At 57.7% G+C, this 20,900-nt stretch overlaps 1 protein-coding gene across 1 annotated transcript in view; it reads right to left on the bottom strand.

Annotated features, from left to right (window-relative positions):
* Nucleotides 1-20,573, bottom strand: part of AGAP3 (ArfGAP with GTPase domain, ankyrin repeat and PH domain 3) — a 29,338-nt gene extending 8,765 nt beyond the window's left edge. The window contains exons 1-10 of the mRNA XM_008565968.1: nt 20,514-20,573; nt 20,173-20,260; nt 19,887-19,972; nt 19,566-19,707; nt 19,045-19,179; nt 18,764-18,891; nt 16,761-16,919; nt 13,094-13,186; nt 7,911-8,015; nt 1,594-1,762 (exon numbers count right to left, since the gene is read on the bottom strand). Of these exons, the coding sequence (XP_008564190.1) occupies nt 1,594-1,762; nt 7,911-8,015; nt 13,094-13,186; nt 16,761-16,919; nt 18,764-18,891; nt 19,045-19,179; nt 19,566-19,587 (811 nt within the window). The 5' untranslated portion in view covers nt 19,588-19,707; nt 19,887-19,972; nt 20,173-20,260; nt 20,514-20,573. The remainder of the gene's footprint in view (nt 1-1,593; nt 1,763-7,910; nt 8,016-13,093; nt 13,187-16,760; nt 16,920-18,763; nt 18,892-19,044; nt 19,180-19,565; nt 19,708-19,886; nt 19,973-20,172; nt 20,261-20,513) is intronic.
* Nucleotides 20,574-20,900: the final 327 nt, after the last annotated feature.

Raw genomic sequence — 20,900 nt, forward strand, 5'->3', positions numbered from 1 at the left:
CCCCAGCACACCCCTGCAGCAGGCTCTGGCACACTACCATGATGGGTGGTCGACGGGCTTTTTCCTCCTTAGTTTCCTTCCTTCCCTCCATCCACTAGAGCTCTCCCTCCGCACCTGTCAAGGGCTTCTTTCTGAGCTCAAGAAAGAGGAAAGAACTCCTTTCTGAGCTCATAGAGGAAAGAACATGGCTTTTCAAGCCAGCCACACTTATGTTCAAACCCTAGCACTCTCCACTTCTTGTGGGATTTTATAGACAAGTTCTTTAGCTCTCTCAGCCTTTGTTTCCTCATTAAAATGGGGACAATACCCTGATTTCACACAGCTGCTGTGGACCTGGGGAATGGTGTAGAGACATCCATTGCACCTGGCACATCTCCATCAGCAATGTCAGGTCCTCCCCTGGCACCACCAGTCTGGTCAGTGGTGGCCACATAAGAGGGAGCCAAATATCTACAAGGTGCCTCACCTCAAACAAGGGCCACACTTGGAGGCTCTCATCTCATTTACTCTCCCCTAACCAGACTTTCTCAGTGTGAGTCCCATCAGCATTTTGAGTGGGGCACTTCTTTATTGTTTGGGGTCTGTCCCATCCATTCCAGGGGACTTAGTATCCCCAGCCCCCTGTCCACTAAGTCTCTGTAGCACCCTATCATTATGACAAGCAGAGACACCCCCACATGCCCTCTGAGGAAGGTAGTACACCCCAGGTGGAACCCTATACTGCCAGGAGCTGACTCTTAAGGGCAGGGCACAGGGACACAGGGCAGGGCAGTGTCTGGAGCAGCTTTTTCTGGTCCCAAGGAAAACAATATCCATTGGTCTTGGCCAATATCAAGGATACTGAAGTTTTGGGAGGAAGGGTGTAGGAGCCCAGGTACATCTAGGAGTGAGGGAATTGAGTGTGAGATGAACAGCCGTAGGAAGAGCGGGGTCTAGGAACAGGAGAAGTCCGTGGGAGGAGCAATGAGCCAGGTGTAGGAAGGGAGTACGTAGGGACAGAGTGCCTCTCACCTGAGTCCACACTATCACATGAAAAGGTAAGAACATGACCTACGACAGGCTGCCCTGTTGCAATCGCAGTCTCTCAGTCCCTAACTCTTCATTCTGGACAACTGGACAGATGGCAGCACATCCTGCCCTCCCACGCCTCTCTAAATTCAATCTTCTTTGAGCAGAGACCCCACCTCTCACTGCAGACCTGAGATGTTTGCCTAGTTGGCCCCAGGCAACTCTGTCCCTCCTGTGCCCACATGGCAAGCTTGACTGAGATGCTGGCTGTGCATCCAGAGGCCCTGCCCCCACCCATCAACCTGTCTTGGCTCCAGACTCAGAGAGATTGGCCCTAAGACCACCAGTACCAGACATGAGGCTAGCTGGCCCAATCTGATATCCAAATCAACTGCTGGTCTAGACATTGGCTGCTACCTCATCTAGCTCCACTAGGACTGCATTTTGGCTGAGATGATACTGAAGTATGACACTGGCTAGCGAGCATATTTGGAGACCAGCATGCCTGCCTTCCCAAGCCCTGCTGCAGCCACTCTGCATGCTTCCAGTGCTCTCCACATGCCCCCACCTCAGCAGCCGCCTCACCTGTGCCCCCACCCATCTGGGTGTTACTCCGCTCCACCGCCAGCCCGTTGGCACGGGGGCTGGTGCCCGGGGCTGTGGCAGGTGTGGCTCTGGGGAGGCGCTTCCCTGGCACTTTCACCGTGGTCCGCAACAGGTCAATCTCCTTGCCGTGGATGTTCTGCATGTAATCCTAAAAGCCATGTGGATGAGACAGACGAAGATTCATGAGGACAGGTCACTCTTCGGTAGCCCTTTATCTCTGACATCAACCCTCTCAACTCCTAGGTCTCTCCCTGCTTTGCTACCTGGGGTAAGGGGAGGAGAGAGAAAACTCAAATTTTAAAAGCAGGACTCTGAAGCCCACAGAATGTCTCCAAGTCTAGATGACATCTGGCTCTCCATGGTGGCCAAGGTGGCTCTTCAGGGGTCAGCCAGTGGGGAGGAAGGCAGGCAAGGTCAGGGTCCTAAAGATCAGGAGCCAGGGTTGTGGCCTGGGGCCCCTTAGAGAATATGGCTTAAGAGGCAACGCAAAGGAGCCCATATGGCTGAGGAGAGGAACTCTAGGATAGGGATGGCTGGGCCAGGAGGCTGGCCACCAGACTTCAGCCTATTTCAGAAGATTCCACCCCCACTTGGGCATTAAGTACCTTTTAAAGACTAGAATAGTGCCCAATCCTTAGAACAGCACCTGCCAAAAAATATTTGTTGAACAGTTTGAAGGGAAGCCTTTGATTCTTTTTGCTGGACTTAGGAATACAGCAACAGGCCCATGGTTTCACAGATACCACAGATTATCAGTAGTCATCGTCATCATCATCTCATTTGCCCACCTGTGTGCCAGGTATTTACTGCTCTAGAGCAGGATATTTTATACACAAATATATTTTATTCACAACAGCCTCAGGGAGGCATTACCATACCTATTTTGGCAATCTTTTTTGTGTGTCTGGTACAGGGATCGAACCCCTGCCCTTGGTGTATTAGCACCATGCTCTAACTAGCTGAGCTAACCGACTAGCCTATACCTATTTTGTAGTTGAAAAAACAGGATTAGGAAGGTTAATTTGCCCTAGCTCACACAATGAGAAGGTAGTAGAGCCAGATTCAAGCCCAGGTTTTTCCTATTCTCAAGGTCATATTCCATATGTGGGCTTCTCAAGCCTGTCCTAGGCCTAGGAACTCACCCTCCCTTAGAGTCAGCATCCTGGAGGGCCTTGGAGAGTGGGAGCCACTTTATGCTTGGACTCTCCCTGCCCTCCACTTAGACTTTGGCCTAGAAGCACCATGGTCGAGTGGCAGGGAGGATGGGGCCTGCAGAGCCCTCTGTCCCTGCAGCTTCCTGTCTTCAAGCCGGTGACTGGCCTGCAGCCACAGCTCTCCCTACTGCTTCTAGTCTTCATTCCAGACTGTTGACTCCTGTTTCCATGTCCCCGTCACACTCCTTGGTCATCCCTAGCTCGCATCCTCAATAGCATGGCAAAAACTTCATCCCATGGGTCTACACACCTTCCTGAGAGAAGAATCTGGGCAATGTTGCTGACTTAACTTTTGACTGAATTACATTGATTAGACATAAAGTCAGCTCCTTGTTTCCCCTTCATGAGCATATCTGGGGTGTCTGGCATCCAAAGAGCTTCCATAAGAGAAGCCGTCTCCGACATGGTTTTCCTGTCCTGCGAGGCCCAGACCTCTCACTCTGACCCACTCCAGGCAGCAGACTGCTTTTCACCCATTTCTCTAATTCTCACCCTTTTAGCTTCAGGGAAAAGGGATAATGTCCTCTGCTTAAAAGAGCAGATGGGAGTTCTGCCTCTTAGGAAGCAGTAGCAGGGCAGCAGATCTCTTTGGGACTTAAGGGCTGCCCTTCAGCCTGGGAATAACAACAAGGACATCTAGTAGATGAGTCACCTGGCCCCAGGTCACCAAGAGTTACCAGTTAGAAGAAGGAGATAGAGCTCCCTAAACACCTGCCACCTGCACTTCTGTGGCTGGGCTGGATGTTGCCCACAGCTCCATGTCTGGCCAAGCTTCATTCTCAAGGCGGCTATGACCAGGGCCTAACCGACCAGAGGAAAGGAGCTGCTTCTGGAAGGTGTGTTCAAGGAGGAGCCCCTGCCCCCTGCCACTGCTGCTCCTGCAGCCTTGGGCTGCGTCTGTGCCCTCCTGCCACCCCTAGTTCTCTGTGAGGGACAGTGCCAGGTGCCTGGCCTCAGGCACATGTGCTCTGAGGTTTTGCTCACTATCTCAGAACTGCAGAACGACAAAACTGAGAAATTAACCAGAGCAGTCTCCCACCCAAGGCGGGACAACCTCTCAGCCCACTCTGCTGAGCACTGACAGGGCTCTCTCCCCAGCTCTGGGCCTCACCAAGGTGGCTGGGGAGGAAATGAACCCAGGCACCCCTTTCCCGCCCTCCCAGTGCACCTCTATCCAATCCTTCTCCAGCAAACTGAGCACCACTCTGCCAGTCACCACTGGCCCTCGGGTTTTGCTTTCAGCCCACTGTCCAGTATGTGACTTCACTGTTTCACCCCTCTTCCCACCTCCATCCCACAGCCTCAGCTTCTGCATGTTCCCATCCCTGGTACCTGCACATACTCATCCCCAATCCCTGCTTGTTCCCATCCTTGGCCCCTATACACAATCACATCTTGGTTCGGCGGCTCCAGACAATTGTCAACAGCTGGTTGGGCCAAAGGCACAGCTGCAGTCCTTCTCCTGAGGGAGGGGCTTGGGCTGCTCTAGTTCACAAGGAGGTCACAGCAGATGCAACAGTTTTCTGGCCCCACTACAGCCCTGAGATACCCAGTCTGGGACGTGGCAGGAGAAGCTGACCCTATGCCAAGAACAAGAACTGCATAGAGGGATTCCCTCAGGGCCAAGAAGCTGAAACTGGCTTAAGGGGAAAGGACTTCCCAATTCAGCATGTCTGACTGCATCCGACAGATGCTCTGTGTGCCCAGGCAGGCCACACCCACAGCTTCTCAACTCCATACCCTTGTGCTAGGCTAGCTCCAGGGCTCAGAGCCGAGAGGTGGGGCCTGGGCCTGGGCCTGGAAGAGAGTGTGGCGAGAAGCGGAGAGGAGTAACAGCAGGGACAGGAACCTCAGGGGCAGAGCAACAGCGTTTCCCTCCGTCAGCAGAACGGGGAGCGTGGTGGTGGTGGTGGCAGCGGCTGCTCAGGAGAGCGGTCACCACGGCTGCCTTTATTACCCACCATCAAACAGCAATTTCTTCCCCAGCCTCCTCGCTAATTACCCAGCCAGCGTTCTCATCTCGTTTTATTACTGGAATTAACAACGAGTTCAGAGCGTGGAAAGCTATTAAGATGTGTGATTAAGCCACATTCAATTAGTTTCTACAAACAATTTAATTGATGTTGCAGATAGAATTAACAGAAGGTGATTGTGTGAATGGCTCCGCTGGCTGCAAAATGGGGGAGGCTGTGGCAGGCTCTCCAGGGCCGGGCCAGAGTTGGGCACAAAGCTCAAGGCCTGCCCACCAACTTGTGCCCACACGGCCCGCCTGGCCTCTGTCAATAGGCCAGTCACCAGCACTGTTGCCCTCAGGTTTGAGGCAAGACTTATCCCTGAGGGAGAGCCAGAATGGGCCCAGAGTTCTGTCTGAGCCTCTGGAGTCACTGGAGGTCCTTCCTCTCCACACTGCGACAGGATTTAGCATCTGAGAGCCACAGAAGGAAGCTGGCTGCTCACAAGTAAGGAGGCTGCCTGGTCACTGCTGGCACCTAAAGAGAGTGCCCAGGTTGGAAGAAGGTGGCCAACGGGCAATGGAGGAGGAAAGGCAACAGCAGCCACGCAGAGGAACAAAGGCAGCATGAGGGGAGCAGGATGAAGCGAAGTGCTCGCGAGAACTGAGTGTCACCCTGGAAGCACGGCTTCTCTGTTTCCACTGCGCTGCGGTTTCCGTGGGAACATATCCTCCTGATGAGAAGGAAGCATCTACAGGGCAGGGATAGTGCCATCCGCGCCTGCCACTTCCTCCTGGTATCCGGTGTGGGGGAGGGACACGCATTTGACCGCGAAGCCTGTGGGTGGCCAGTGAAGGCAGTTACCAACAGACTGGGGGCCTGTGCTCTCACCCTCTTCACGACTTCCTGTGGTCAGGACAGCAAATGGGGCCTGGTGGGGCTGGGACCTGGGGTGCCAGAACAGTCGAGCTGCCCGTCTCTTAGAACTCACCTTGCAGGATGCAAGGACAGGTCTGGAAGCCCCTGGCACCTAGATCCTGTCACAGGCCCCTGAAGCACATCCGGCAAAACACAGCACAACACCATGCGATGCCCGTGGGGACTCCCAGGGGGACTCCGACTCCCAACCCTGTCCTGACTTGACAGTACTTGCCCCTGATGCAAGTTTCTCAGCCGGCCCCAAAGGCAGGTGCTCTTGACAAGTGCAGAAAAATCCAGGTAATGCTGAGAGTCAAAGTCATGGATCCCCATCTCAGCTCAGCCACTGGCTAGGTAACTTTGACAAGCCACCAAACCCACAGAGCATCTGCTCTCCAGCTTGTTGTGTGTGAAAACAGCACTCCCTCAAAGCTTTCCCTTTCTTTCCTATACAGAAACCAAAACCCAGCCCCACCCAACATCAACCCTTTCCTCCATGTCCTCAGACCCCCTCTGCCATCCTCTTTGCCCCTGGGCTTCCTTCACTATCTGGGGGCATTGGGGCAAGCAGAAAGCATAGACCACACACCAAGCGAGGGTCTTACAAAGCAGAAGGGACCAGAACGGACGGGAGAGAAGGGGCAGGCCACCCCTACATGGAGGGAAACTGGGGTTTTCCAGTAAGTGAGTTCCCAGGCTCCCCAGTCAAGATGGCCACAAGCAGACAGCACGTGCATGCCTGCCCTGTGTCCAGCGGGGTGCAGTATGGCTGGCTGGGAGGCAGGATGTGCCAGCGTGGTCTCTTGGCATCTGCACTACTATCTGGGACTTCCTGTCTGTGAGTGGGCATGACACCTCTTGGACCCTTTTAGTTAGGAAATACTTCATTTTCCTGGTGCTACTCCTCTGGCCCCTCCCTTAGGGGCTCTGTGGCACAGTAACAAAGCCTTGTCCCGCATAAGGACTAGGTGCCAGGGCAAGGTCTATAGTGTTAGGAGGAGGGTGGGGTTGGGGCGAGGAGGGAGTTGAGGAGCCTGTTGTACTAAATGGCTGGCATCCCTTCTCCAATCTCCCAGGTACAGCTGCTACCTGGTGTCCTGGCACCTGGTCCTATCCTATGGAGTAAGGGACGTTAGGAGGAAATAACCTCTAACTGACATTGTCCCCTGAGCTAAGTAATCAGATAAGGAGAAAACCCAGGAGGACCAGGCTGGGGTTTGGCCTGAATGGAGAAAGACCCCCAAGGCTGGCTCTTCCCATGCCAGGCCTCTTCTGCATGCTTCCTCCACAGGGCTGTCTGGGCAGTGCCCTCAGGACCCGATTATGGCTGGAAATGTGGAGTCCAGCACCTCTCGGGTCGGGCCTCCCTGACATCTTGTGCAGATTCAAAGGCAAAGTAGAGACCCTCTGAGGCAGGCCCAGGGCTTCTGGGCCGGGGGGTGGGGCCGGCCCACGTGCTGTGCTTGAGGGGCTTCACAGGAGAACTCATTAGCCCCACAGTGGGGTGGTGACAGAGATGGATTCTGGTGACAGCTGTGTGCTGGAGCCACGCAGTGAGGGGAGAGGGAGAAAGGAAGGATGGGGGGAGCTGCCATAGGGGCTACTCTACAGTCACGGCAGCACCCCAACTGGGGTATAGGCCATGCGCCCTCCAGACCCTTCTTCCCATGAACAATGCCACCCCCATTCTCCTCCCAGGAGGTTCTGTCCAAGGCCCCAGGCCATTGTCAACAGCCCTGCATAACCGCCATCTCATCTTCCACCATCCCAGGCCCAGAGGCCTGGGGCTCTCCCACTGATGGCCCAACCAAAGACAACTGTCTGGCAACACTGGCACCCCTGACTTTAAAAATTCTGTGTAAGTGCGCTGCATCCAGCAGTTTAAACAACTGTGATAGGGGCTGTACAGCCTGGCTGCCCAGAGGGCAAGGGAGAGGCCAGCCTAGCATCAGCCGGGGTGACTGTCCCTGGTGGTGAGCTTCCCTCACGGGGCTCAGCTACACTCAGGGCTTTGTGTAAGTGCTTGGCCAGGCCTGGGTCTTGTGCACTCCCACGCCTCCAAAGTGAGGCTCTTTCTCAAGGGAAGATCCATTTGGAATCACTAAGGTCTGCTTCCCTTCAGTCCTGGAGCCCGCCCCCACCCCCATTCTGTGAGTCTCCCTCTATCCCAGTCCCCTGCACCCCCGGGACCGAGCACCTCCTGGGGACTCACGTGCAGGCTGGGGTGATAGGTGAGCAGCCCATTGTCACAGAGCGTCACGTACTTCTTCTTCCACTCTTTGTTCAGGGACTTGCCGCTCCGCTTCAGCAGGATACCCTGAGAACAGAGGTTCCATCAGAGACCAGGAGCCAGCCCCACACATCACAGAGAACAAAAAGGTCACAGTGTCATTAGGTAATACTCTCCTCTATTCCCCCTGCTCCTGAGCCGCTTTGTCTAGGCAGAGGCCTTTAAGGACCTACAGCTGAATTAGGGAGAACCAGTGAGACAAATCCTTCCACAGAACTAGGCTCTTCCTGACCATCCCAGTAAGCAGCCTGCACTGCTGTTCTGGGGGGTGGGTGTCTTCTTTCCCCAGGGTGTGGAGCCACCTCAACAATAGGAGACAGGGATTCAGACCCTGCTCCTACCCACGTGGCTCCGAGGGATGGGGTGAAACAACAGCAGAGATTTCAGTAGGGCCCTGGCCTTTTTGCCACCCATAGTAGCTCTAGAACAAGGCAGAAAAACTCCCTAACTGTCCCAAGAATGCCCCAGACCTCCCAAGCTAGGCAGCAGGAAGACCCACCCAGCCTTCCATCCCAGCAACCAAACTTCCTGCGTAAGCCAATAAGATGCTTTAAATGTGGAGGTTAGATGAGTATAAAGACAAACAGAAGCTCCATGACAGCAAGGATTTTTTGTTTTGTTCACTGATAAAGTGTCAACACCTGGGACAATGCCTGGGCCATAGCACTCAATAAATGTCTGTTGGAAAAATTGGGGAAAAGTCCCCCAAGACTGTGTGGCTGGCAGATGATGAAGTCAGGACGTGGACCCCACTAGGAAGATGAAATGAGACAAAGCCTACCCCAGTCTTCACTTGGTTCCTGGGAGAAACCTGCTGCTCTAATGATAATTCCTGAAAGATGCCCTGACCCTACTCTGCTCTCTCCCTCAAAACAAACAGCACAAAAGAATGGCTGGTGGGGGGGGTGGGGGTCAGGAAGGGAACCAGCAGCACCATGGGTGGATGCCAGATGGGAGATCCCATCCCAGAACTAGCATCACCACTTGTGGACCCCCATCCTCCAAAACCCCGAAACTCAGGAGGGTTGAGAAGAGGCAGTGCTCCCTGAAGATTTCTAGACAAAAATCCCACAGCAGGGAGAGGAACACAGTTAGATCCACAAACTGGGTGCTAAGTGGGAAAGAGGATCCACCCCAATGGTGTTAAAAAGGATGAGCTCTGCCCACACATAGAGGAGGCACAGCCCAGACAGAGAAGCCCTGGAATGGCTTCTCCTTTAGGAACGGACGGCCCTGCCCCAAGAGAGCCAAGAAAATAGGGTTTAAGATTCAGGTGTGAAAAAACGGGCAGTCCCTCTGTCTTCAGTTTATGGTCCTGAGGCCCAAGGCTGGGGGGTAAACACCAGATTCAACTGCACTGCTCCTCTGAGTTCTTCCTGCCAGAGGGCTTGGCCTGGATAGGATCCGCTGCCTGGTCTCTCCCTCCCTGTGGGGCGAGGTGGAAGTGGGAAGGGGCACCCCTTCCCAGCGGCTGAGCAGCGCTCACTCCAGGCTTCCACCTGTCAACAGACAGCCCACAGCCTTGCCACCCCTCCTGCCCTCATTCGTCCTCCTGCTTCTGCGGCCACCCCCAACAGACAGGTGTCATTGCGGGACGTGTGGGATGCAGGATGAGAGTTGCAGTACATGACCGTCTGAGGATACATCCTGCTACCTGGTCCCCCATCAGTGTGGGAGCCCCTTTCCTCAGGAGAGGCTTCTGAAGACAAGCAGCGTTAATGGGACCTTCACTAGACAACAGGGAGGGCTGGGACATTCCAAAAGGCAAAGGGCCCTGGTCGGTGGTCTGTGAAAGAGACTGCAGAGTCGTGTGAAGCCTTGGTGACCTGCCTCTGGGTGTGGCATCCCTGTCACCGGCCAGGGACAAGGTGCGGCTGAGTGCAAACGGTACCACTGCTCCCTCTCCCTTGACCCCCAGCAAAGGACTCCAAGGACATGCGGCCCCTTGAAAACGCAGGCCATCAGGCTCTGGAGACACCCCCAGGGAATCATCCCCAACTCCACCTCAGGAACGCAGGCAAAAAAAGAGTGACCACGTGCGAGCAGATGGCACAGGAGGAGCCCAGAGTGAGCATCCTGGGCAGAGCTCCCTCCAGGGACCTTGTGCTCCTCATGTCATGACTCCTCTCCCCCAACTCGGGGGACTTTCCTCCCCTGAGCCTTAGATAGGAGAGTCCACACCCACCGGAACCCAGCCCTCCCTCCATGTCCCTCATCATGCTCACTGTTGGGCCCTTTCCTCACAGGTCTATCAAGGCAGGACACGGGGATCTGCTCCCCATTCTGCCACCAGCCAGCCCCATAGCATCGAACAAATCCTGTGCTTCTCTGGCCACCGCTTCCTCTGACAGACAGGGAGCAAGGAGCGCGGCCTTAGGGTCTCATCCACCTTTCCCACTCAGACACTTCCAGGCCTCCCTCCTCCCTGAGAATGGGATCACAAGTCAGGACTCTCTTCCTTCACCAGAGACCCTTCTTCGGGAGGAAGCAGATGAGCCCCGGACTGGTGGTAATGAGCTCCTTAGATGGAGGGTGTGGGCGGGGCGCTCCAGCTTGGCGGGGAGAAGCCAGCGCTGGTGGGGACTCAACCGGCAACCCACTTCCCTCTCCAGCCCACCTCTCATCTGCCCAGCCCCAGCCGCCCACACAGCAGTCACCGGGAAACAGAAAGCAGGGCCAGCAAAGAGAGGCACCTACCCTGCACCTCTCCCCCACTCCTCGCCCATCTCATGTTCTGAGAGGGAGAGTAGCTACAGGGCTTCCTGCTCCCCTCCCTGGCCGGCCGGCTGCGCACGGCGGAGCAGGAAGCATACCCTGCACCTCTCCCCCACTCCTCGCCCATCTCATGTTCTGAGAGGGAGAGGAGCTACAGGGCTTCCTGCTCCCCTCCCTGGCCGGCCGGCTGCGCACGGCGGAGCAGGAAGCAATCTGGGGCGGAATGGGAGCGGTGCGGAGGCGACAGCCCCCAGAGGACCGTTCCCACCGCCGCCTCCCTCCCAGCTCCGCCAGCCGACTTAATTGCGGAGTCCGGATTGATTGGGAATGCAAATGGCAACTGAAATGCAATCTCCACTCCCAGCAGGAGCTGGGGGGAGGGGAAGGAACAGGAATGGGGGAGAAGGGACAGGAGGGCAGAAAGGGGAGGGGCCGCAGACCTGGCAGGTCGGACCAGCAAGCAGCAGGGAGGTCCCAGAGTGGGGAAGCCCAGGAGTGGCTACTGGGCTGGGAGAGGAGGTGATCAGGACAGGTCTCCACCCCTGTCGGCATGGTCACCATGCAATGGGAAGGAGTGGGCACACCTCAAAGGTTGTGCTGCAGTCCTGTGGCTGCATCAGGAGCACAGGCCTCTCAGCAGCACCACTCAGGGCTGACTGCAGGTACGGGGCCTTCCTACTGAGAGTCCCTGAGACTGTAACACACAATGACCTAGGTAACTCCCAGGCTGGACCACAACCCCAGGTGCAGGTTCACAGGGCTTCCAACCCCACCCCACATCTCCCTTTTCCACCCATGTGGGGGATTCAGAGAACAAGTGAGTCTGCCCCCAGCTACCACAACCCTCAGACAGGAAGGGGAGTGTGTGGGGTCCGTAGGAAAGTGTTCTCATTTACTTATTGAATGCGTGTAGGTGTGTGTACACATCCACTGAGAAGGCACACTCCCTCCCTTACATCTCCCCACCCCCAAGCAGGAAGCTGACGATCCTATGCCCAAAGCACAGAAGCATCACCTGGCAAGAGGCCCCCACAAAAGAGGTATCCAGGGAAATGGGATCAAACCATCAACAGGTTTGTGTGGAGACTGATTCTGCACACAGATACACACACGCACGCTTTTGCACATGCACACACAGGGAAGGGGAGGGAGGGGAGAGGACTCTGGCTGCAGCCATTCTGTGCCTTCAGCCTTTTCAGGTGACCTCCTAGGCTGCCCCAACTGGAATGTCCCTGCCAGACATAAACACAATGGATATTTCAAAGGAGAGATAAAGTAGAAAAGGCAGGGCCCAGATCATCCAGTGGCTTCCCCTGCCCTCTGGGGCCAACATAGTTCCTGGGACTCTTCACTGTGAATGGACCTTCATTGTAGGTCAGACACGTCCAACCTTACCACATGACTCCTAGTCACACTGACTGGCCCTCTCCCCTCAAGAGATCACACTGCTCTCAGGCCCCAAAAGCCCCAGCCCAGGAGGGCCAAACCTGACCACAGGCCCTGGCCGAGCCAACCTCTGGTGCTCTGGCCACACCAGTCTCTCTGTGGTCAAAGCCTGGCAACGCAACCTCTCCAAACACCAGATCCCAAGAAAATCCATGCCAAGCCAACATCACAAAGGGTACAACAGAGTAACAATCAAGCTACTGCCCCCTAGTCCTCATGGGCACCTTAGCCCCTCAGGCCCTTGCCCAGGCTCCATAGAGACACCTTCCCATTCTACCCCCATTCACCACCAGCAGCTCTGGGGCTCCTACTCAACACAGCAACATCTCTGAGCAGAGACACTCTCCATTATTCAATGTCTTCCAGCACAGGGACCCACAACAAGATGCCTGGGAAAACCCAGGCTTCAGGTGGCCCAACATTCCCAGGTAGTGACTCAGATAGGAGCAGGAGGAGAGATTAGGAGATGGCATCTCAGCTAAGCTTTTTCTTTAAAAATGAACAGAGGCTCCTATCAATAAAACTATGTCAATAAACCTGAGGTAGGACTAGCTCTCAGTATCCCCTTCCATGCATACTCCTGAGGTTACTCTTTTGCAAATTCTCTGCCTTAGGCCACAGAGCCCAGACTCAACCCTCTCCAGACTGAACTCCAGAACCAGCAGGTCTGAGAGAGCGACCCACAGAGGACAGCGAGTAGCTCTCTGCTGCCCTCTGGTGGCAAAAGGGAGAGCAGTGTGTGCCCGGAAAAGGCAGATCTGTGTGCCCAGAAAGAGACCACCCAGGGAAGGGGGCCTGGGCCTCAGGCTTCTTACCTGTGTCTCGTTAAGGTCGCCTCTAACACCACCTCCCCCGTCACAGAAGCCCCAAGAAAAACCATGCTTTACCACGTCCTGAGGCTCATTACAACTGTCCTCGGACCACAAGGGAAGGAAAGTGCTGACCTGCTTAATGGGGATGGCCCGGCCACTCCCGATACTGTCCACCTTGCACTCAGCAGCCTTCTTCTCCCGGTCCAGGTCAGCACCCTTTCGAGACTGGAAGAGAGAAGAAGAGGCGTGTTAAAGAGGCCCAGGGTCCGCTGGGGAGAAGTGCCCGCCTGGAGTTCCCAGCCCTCCCTCCTGCCTCCCTCCTCCTGGGCGGCCCTAGCAGTGGGTCAGGCCGGGGCGGCGGGCTGGGAAGGAACTAAGGAACTGAGACCATGAGTATTCCAACGGGTTTATTCTTACACACGGCACCATACAGAGCAGCACAGGTCACTGAGCTGGGCCCGCCCCTTACAAAAGAGCAAAGACACGAATACCGAGGGCGCGGGCGCAAGGAGCACGCAGCCCAGGGGCTGGGGCGTAAGAGGAAGGGGTCGAGGAGAGGTGGACGGTGGGGCTGAGGACTGGCCAGGAGCACAGGGCACAACAACCGGGGACAGCAAAGTCCAGAAGTGAGCGGGCAGGCGGCCCGTCTGCGGCACAGACACCACACAGCATGTGGCACCGAGCATGTCGGTGTGGCCCAAGGGGCACAGTGGATGGAGAGAGAGAGGAGAGAGGCCAGAAGAGGCCTTGCGCCCTGCCAAGCTCCCGGGCCAGAGTCTGCCCGAATGTGGATCCTAGGAAATAGGGGAGGCCAAAAAGAAGGGGCAAGGCAAGCGCGGTGGTGGCGGCGGCGGCGTCCGGAGCAGGAGCAGGAACGGCAGAAGTCCATGCAGGAAGGAGCAGAGGAGGGGAGGGGCAGGAAAGCGCCCCCCAGGAGCAGCTGGGCCAGCAGGCTTGGACTCCCCCGCCCTCTGGGCCTTGTCGCACTGCCGGTGCCGGCGTGGGGCCGAGCTCCCTTCTTCTCCATGCAGCGAGCCTGGCGCAGCGTCCAGCCGGGCCTGGTCCCCCGGCAGCCCTCAGCGCGGGCTCCAGAGCTCCTAGCCTTCCCTGGGGGTGGGGTTAGTGACAAAGGTTCCCGTGGGTCTCTGGAGCGGGGAGCTCGGCGGCCGCTTCTCATCTGAGAGCAGTCCCAGGGCCCGGCCCGCCTCCGGCCCCGCACAGGGGAATGTCCAGAGGTGCTGTGTGTCACCACCTGGTCTTCTAATTTGGAAGGAGTTGGAAAGGCCTTTTTGTTGATGAAAAGTTGGAAACAGTGGCACATATCTGCAAATATCGAAAGAATAAAGATTTTGGCAAGTTATACTCAAGCCCCGCACACATCGGTCAGCACTGGTGAGGGCAGAGACCCAGGCGCCTGGGGAGAGGCGGCAGCGGGATGAAGAGGAGGAGCAGGAAGGGGGAGGAGGAGGAGGAGGGAGGAGGCGGCAGTGGCGGCGGCGGTGGCGGCTGCTCCTGCTGGGCAGACGCGGGCTGAGCAGTCCATCTCAGCAGGGAAGGTTTGCCACTGGCAGCCTGGACCCCATCCCTCCTGTTCTCCCAGGCTGCCAGGAGCCAAGGGCACAGGAAGGGGACAAAGGACTGCAACTGCAGCGTGGGAGAAAGCACAGCCAGAGGGAGCAGGAAGAACTGGGCAAAGAGCCGCCGGAGAGGAATCGCCGCCCGGCAGCTCCACAGTCAGCACCTGTCCCCTGGGCCCCTCCTGGGCTCCACAGCCCGGACCACCACAGCCCTCTGCCCCTTTAGCCCAGGGAGGAGGAAGGTGATGGAACCGCTGCCACCGGGTCCCCAGACAGAAGAGCCGGCTGGGGGGAGTGGGGTGCAGCCCACCCCAGCCAGGTTGGTGAACTAAGAGGCCCCCAACCACCAGAGGACCCCTGGGAGCCCAGAGGGGCACCTCCCCCCCCCCCGAATGGGATGGGGGCAAGAGTGGCAACAAAATGAGTACATGAAGTCATGGGAGAAGACTGGGGATGTCACAACCATGTCCAGCAGGGGAGGGGGCCACCAGCCACAGAGCAGGCAGGACACAAGGGGCTCACCCTCGAGCAGGTGTGACTCTGCTGGGGAGGATGATGAGGGAGAAGAGGGGTGGCCCCAACAGTGATGATGAAAGGGGGAGGTCCCAAGATACACCTACAGAGACAGACATGTCTCAAGGCCGCCTCAGGGACACTGGTGCAAGTGAGGTCACCATGGAAACAATGGAAAGGGAAAATAAAGTCACCACTGTGACGATGGAGAGGATGGAAGGGCCCAGAGGGAAGGCCGTGCCAGGAGCTCGCAGCAGCAGGGATGGCAGGGAGGACAGCACAGTTGAGGCAGGCAGCAGAGGGCACAGGGTGGCAGGAGCACACAGGCGCCAAGGCAAGGAGGCCATGGGCTGGCACGGGCAGGCGGAACGGGTAGGGGGACAGAGGAAGACAGGATGCCCTGGGGCTGTCACAGAACCAGCCAGCAGGGGCAGGAGGGGAGGTTAAGAATGGAAGTGAGGCAGCAGATGACTGAGGTACGATGTCAGGGGGCAGGGCGACGAATGGCCACCGTGAGCACAGGCACCCGGGGCCCTGCAGCACTGGCGGCAGCAACAGGTGTGGGCACAAGCAGGCAGCCACCAAGGCTCTGTGCATCTCCGTGGGTGTGAAGAGACACAAGCAGCCGCAAGTCTCGGCGGGGCCAGGGCGGGAAAGGGTGGTGCACAGCAGAGCTGTCAGCACAGAGGGTCATCAGCACAGGGGGGTGAGGGGTAGCCGAAGGGAAGGGCGCGGATGGCCAGGGCAGGCAGCCAGGCAGGGCACAGGCAGGTGAATGAGTGAGGCTTGGGAGCGCTGCTCTATCTGGGCGGGTCCTGAAAGTCTGGCCTGGCTGGCTGGATGCAGGCCCAGGCTGGCGCCAAGCCCTGGCTCTCAGAAAGAGGCGCATGGAGTGGGAGTGACGCGGAGGGACAGTGCTCTCGTGACAGTCCACACGGGTGCTCACCCACCTGTCTGGCCCAACTCCTGGAAGAGTTCAGCCAAAGCCCGGCTGGAGGGCCAGAGTGTGGGGTGGGCCCGTGTGTCAGAGATGGGAGTGGAGAGTCAGCAGGCCGGGGGCCTAGGCGCTGAGGGGCTGCCCCGCAGGGCAGGCACACCAGGCCCCAGGGGGTGTGGGGCTTTATGGGGAGAGACAGGACAAACCTGAGAGGGAGGAACGAGGCAGCGTGGTGGAGCCCAGGAAAAGATGGCTAAGCCTTTGTTAAACCAATCACAGCGGTGGGTGGGAAGCATGATTGTCCCCTCGGCAGTGGGGTAACGGAAAAAGAGCCAGAAGGCGGACTGGGAGGCCTGGGCTCTGACTCTAGCTCGGCCAGCTAACCCTCTGTGTCGCCTTGGGCAAACAGCCTTCCGGCCTCCGGTTCATTAGCTGTTGAATCAAAGGGGGTCACGGGAGTTAGGCCAGACGAGTCCCGAGATCCCTTCAAGCTGACAAGGAAACCCTAGGGGGCCTAGGAGAGAGGGAGACTGAGGGGAAGATCTGTAGGGGACACAGGGAGGGCAGCGATGGGAAGCCCCTTGAGGGCTCAGAGTAACAGTCTGGAAGGTACTGGGGGGGCCAGTAAGGAGCTCTAGCAGCCATGTGTGTCTCTGTGTGAGAGAGAGAGGCTGCAGGTGGCGTCTTCCTGACTTGGGGCTGCCCGAGCTCGGTGCTGGCCCTGCCCCCTCAGTGCAGCGGCTGGGCAGGGGGAGGCGGGCAGGTCACGTACCGTGAAGATGTTGGAGCGCCGCTTGGACTGCTTGCGGATGGGAGTGGGGGTGGAGGAGGCAGCGATGGTCTCGATGCGCAGCTCCCGCTGGCTGATGCTGGGGGTGGAGGGGACTGAGGACGAGTAGTCGCTGAAGGCGCTGCTGCCGCCATTCGTGGCCTAAGGACAGAGAGGGCTGCTGAGGGCAGCTCGGGGATGGGCAGTGGGGGTGGGCACCTGGCAGTGTCAGGAGTCCCTGCAGTAAAAGGGACCTGGCCTGGGGATCCCAGGGCAGCAGAGGGAGCTCTCAAATGCAGTATTGGGGGAAAAGTTAGCAAGGCCTGGAGGCCAGCAGGATCCAGTTGTCACTGCACCCAGGCTGCCCCACTAGGGCGTCGAGCCTTTGTCCTGGGGGCCCAGGGAGCGAAAGCAGAGGTGCAGGCTCGCAGGCTGAAACCAGTGACAAAGCCTGACAGTGAACAAACTGTGAAGTCCTAGCTCACAAGTGGTCTGGATCAAGGTAGCAGGATGCCCTGGATGAACCCTTCAAAGCCAGCGGTGCATGTAAAGGGTGTAGGAGGCCAGGAGGAGGGGGCCGTGGGCTGGGGGCTCAGGGTGCTGGCGGAGGCTGAGGTTTGCTTCTAGCATGTGTGTGGCATGGGAAGGGACTCAGACAGGCAGAGAGCAGAACAGAACTAAGACTGCCAGTCAGAGTAAGCTGCTGATACGGAACAGAGAAAGGAGGACAAGACAAAAGATCACAGGATGGAGACAGCAGGTGCACGCAGGGCCTCCTCCAGGACTCGGGGTCACACACAGAAAACCAGGCAGCCTGCTTCCCTAGCTGCCCTCGCTAGAGCATATGGCCTGACTGGTCGCCCCTCGGGCCCTAACCTGTTCAAAAGGCATCAGTGCACCAACCACCACCTCCCAGCAGCCCACAGCTTGGGATGGGGCCCACTGCAGAGCTGGGCTGCACGAGGCCTGAGCTCTCAGACAGTGACGAAAGACCTATTGTTCCTCTTCCTCGTTCCCATGTGGGGCACTGACAGGGAATCCCTGCTGGCTTCTCACAAGCTCTACAGGGAGGGGTCTCTGAGAAGCAACCAGGCCGTGATGGGAAAGCTGGCTGTGGCCAGGGCAGGCCTTGGAGAGACAGTGGCCCTTGGCAGAAGGAAAGCACAGAAGCTGTTGGCCTGATGGCTCCCTCGAGCCCACCTGGATGGCCTGGGGATTCCAGCAGAGGGCAGTGGAGTGGGGGGTACAGCTTGGGAACCAAGTGAGCATCCGTGGGCCAAGGGCCAAAAACTAAGCCAGCAACAGGCGCAGATGTGGACAGGTATCCAGGGGTATCATTGGAGAAGTGCTCACAGGACCTGGCTCTGAACACCTAGCCCTCCCAGGCCCCAACACCCCACAGGGCTCCAAGAGCCATTCATCCCTTGGGGCAAGCACTGCCCTGGAAACACGAACACTCCAGAGGGTTGAGGGCAGCCCCCAGTGCTCAGTGAGCACCAGGCTGTCGTCTCCACTCCCAGTCTTGCCAAGGGCCAGTGCTGAGCAGGCCCAAGAGAACTTTCTCTCCTCTCTGTGCCCGGCAATACAGTTCTTACGGGCAGTAGTTTATGAGACAAGTCTAACAGTGCTAATGCGAGGGGCTGGCCGGTTAGCTCAGCTGGTTAGAGCGCAGTGTTATAACGCCAAGGTCAAGGATTTGGATCCCCACACTGGCCAGCACCAAAAAATAACAACAAAAAACGACGAGAGCAAATGTTGGTGCTGTCTTAGCTAAAGTGGTTGGGGGGTGAGACCAATGGGAGCAGGGGGTGGAGACCATAGCGGGGTCGGGCAGTCACCACAGGCACAGATGAGGCAAGGCTGACGGTGCAGGCTGAACAGAATTCAAGCCAATGTCTTTGAACCACGTGCAAGGCTGGGAGGCCAGAGGGAGGCGGGGCAGGTGTGACGAGGACACACAGAGACACACAGGAGTGGTGAGGTGGGTGGCGAGAGGCTGGCCGCACCTGATTGATGTGCACGGCTGGGATGGAGGAGGCGGACACTGCCGAGTGGCTGGGCGAGTTGGGCAGGGACTTGCAGGGCCCGATGGCCAGTTGCTGCTTCTTCCGCAAGGCCACTACCTTCTGGGCCACTGCAGAGGACAGCAGAGTCAATTATACTCGCTGAGGAGAGGGGAAAAGCCCAGCTCAGCACCCCCACAAAACCCATGGCCCTGTTGGCCAGGGAGCTCTCCTACCCCTGTTCTGGGGGCCCACAAGCGACTCCCACCCAGTACCCAAGTTACCGTCCTGGAAGACACGCTCCACATTGAGCCCGTAGGTGGCACACGTCTCATAGTAGGTGCAGCGCTTCAGGTCTGTAGAGAGCTTACGGGCCCTGCTGTCGTCGATGACCCGGGGATTGGCGGCACTGATGGCATCTGTTGGAGGTGGGAGGGCAGGATTCGCTCAGCTTGCGGGGAAGCTGGGCAGTGCAGGGAGAAGGCAAAGGGCCAGGCACGGGCAACACCCAGAGCACCAAGAACACAGGTGTCTGGGCCTCATTTCAACCCTGCCACCACCTCACTGAGTGGAAACCAGCCACCACTTAACCTTTGAGTCTCTGCTTACTCATCTCAAAACCTGTGGACACGACAGTCACACGGGTTATAGGATTCACCTGGGAAAGAGCAAGGACGAGGCCCTCAGCTACGCGCAGCTCAGGAGGGCTGAGGGTCTGGTGACCTCTGGGCAGGGAGCGGGGGCTCAGGGGCATTCTCATACCTGCCCACCCACGCCCCTGCCATCTCCTGCGAGCCTGCCTCACCCTGAGTGCCCACCAGCACCATGGGCACCTCGCTGGCATTGCGGAAGCTGCAGAGCCGCAGGAAGTAGTTGTACACTGTCTGGAAGCTGATTTCATCCTCCAGGCTGAACACAAACACCACTGCATCCACCCAGGCAGCGAACTAGGGGAGACCAAGCAGAATTAGCACCCTCACCTGGGCCCTGGCAAACTCCTGCAGGGGCAGGCAGAGCCAGGTGGACCCTCTCCCCAGACATGCAAACGTGGCCCAGTCCTGACTGGCAAGCTGGAGAAAGGGGTGCCAGGCACAGGGGTGGGCCCGGCCCAGGGCAGGAGCATCACCTGGAGCTCGGGGGGGCCTCCTTCATCTCGGATCAGTAGCAGGTAACTCTGGCCGTCCACCACAATCTCCTTCTTAAACCGCCCCCCTAAGACAGAGGGCGTGGTCAGGGCCAGAACGTGGAGAAAGACCCCGGGGGGGCCGAGCAGAGAAGACACCTACAGTTTCCAATGGAGGAGATGAGGGGACTGGGAAGGAGAAGGGACTGGAGGCTGTCACCAAGACACCGTGGGGAGGGCGGGGCAGAGTGGCCGGCCTCTGAGCCCAGGCTGGGCCTGTGACACTCACCTTCAGGAGACTCCTCCTGGACATAGGTCCCTGTCAGATAGCGGTGCACCAGGGCCGACTTCCCACTAGACAAGTTCCCCACTATGCCCTGTGGGACAGGAGGGGCAAGAGCGGCTGTCAGAGGACATGACGGAGACTGGGCAGGAAAGGCAAAAACGTGTCAGGAAGGAGAAAGGCCAAGGCTGAAGGGACAGGAAAGAGAAAACTCGGGCAGGTAGGGGAAGAGGACCAGAAGCAGCAAGAGGCCGTGGGAACGGAAGCCGGGAAGCAGCGCTCAGACCATGACTCCAAACCTTGCCCACCCAGTCCAGCCACTGGGGCCTCCCGCGGGCCTCACTCACCACTTTAAGCTCCGGCACGGAGCGGCTCAGGGTCCACTCCTGGCTATTCACAAATGAGTCTGTGGAAGACAGAGCCACCCCGTGAGGGTCACAGTGGCACACATACCTGTCCTTACCACCCTGCTAGTGTCACCTATGATGCCCCTCCCTAGGCCAGAGGACGACACCATCCCTGATGGGACCCCGACCCTCAGCCCTAGATCCCTAGGGAGCAGCGGGAAGTTTCTTTCTTAGCAGAACAGAGTGAGGACAGTCTTCAGGATAGGACTCTGAGGCCTGTGAGCTCAACACCCCTGACCTTTGACCAGTGTCCCTTCTCCTTTTACTGCTCCAGGAGGTCAGTCAGTCTCCACCTTGAGCCACACCCGGCCTATTGCATCTGGGGCC

This window comes from Galeopterus variegatus, unplaced genomic scaffold (genome assembly GCF_000696425.1).
Source record: "Galeopterus variegatus unplaced genomic scaffold, G_variegatus-3.0.2 Scaffold216, whole genome shotgun sequence".
NCBI classification, from domain to species: domain Eukaryota; kingdom Metazoa; phylum Chordata; class Mammalia; order Dermoptera; family Cynocephalidae; genus Galeopterus; species Galeopterus variegatus.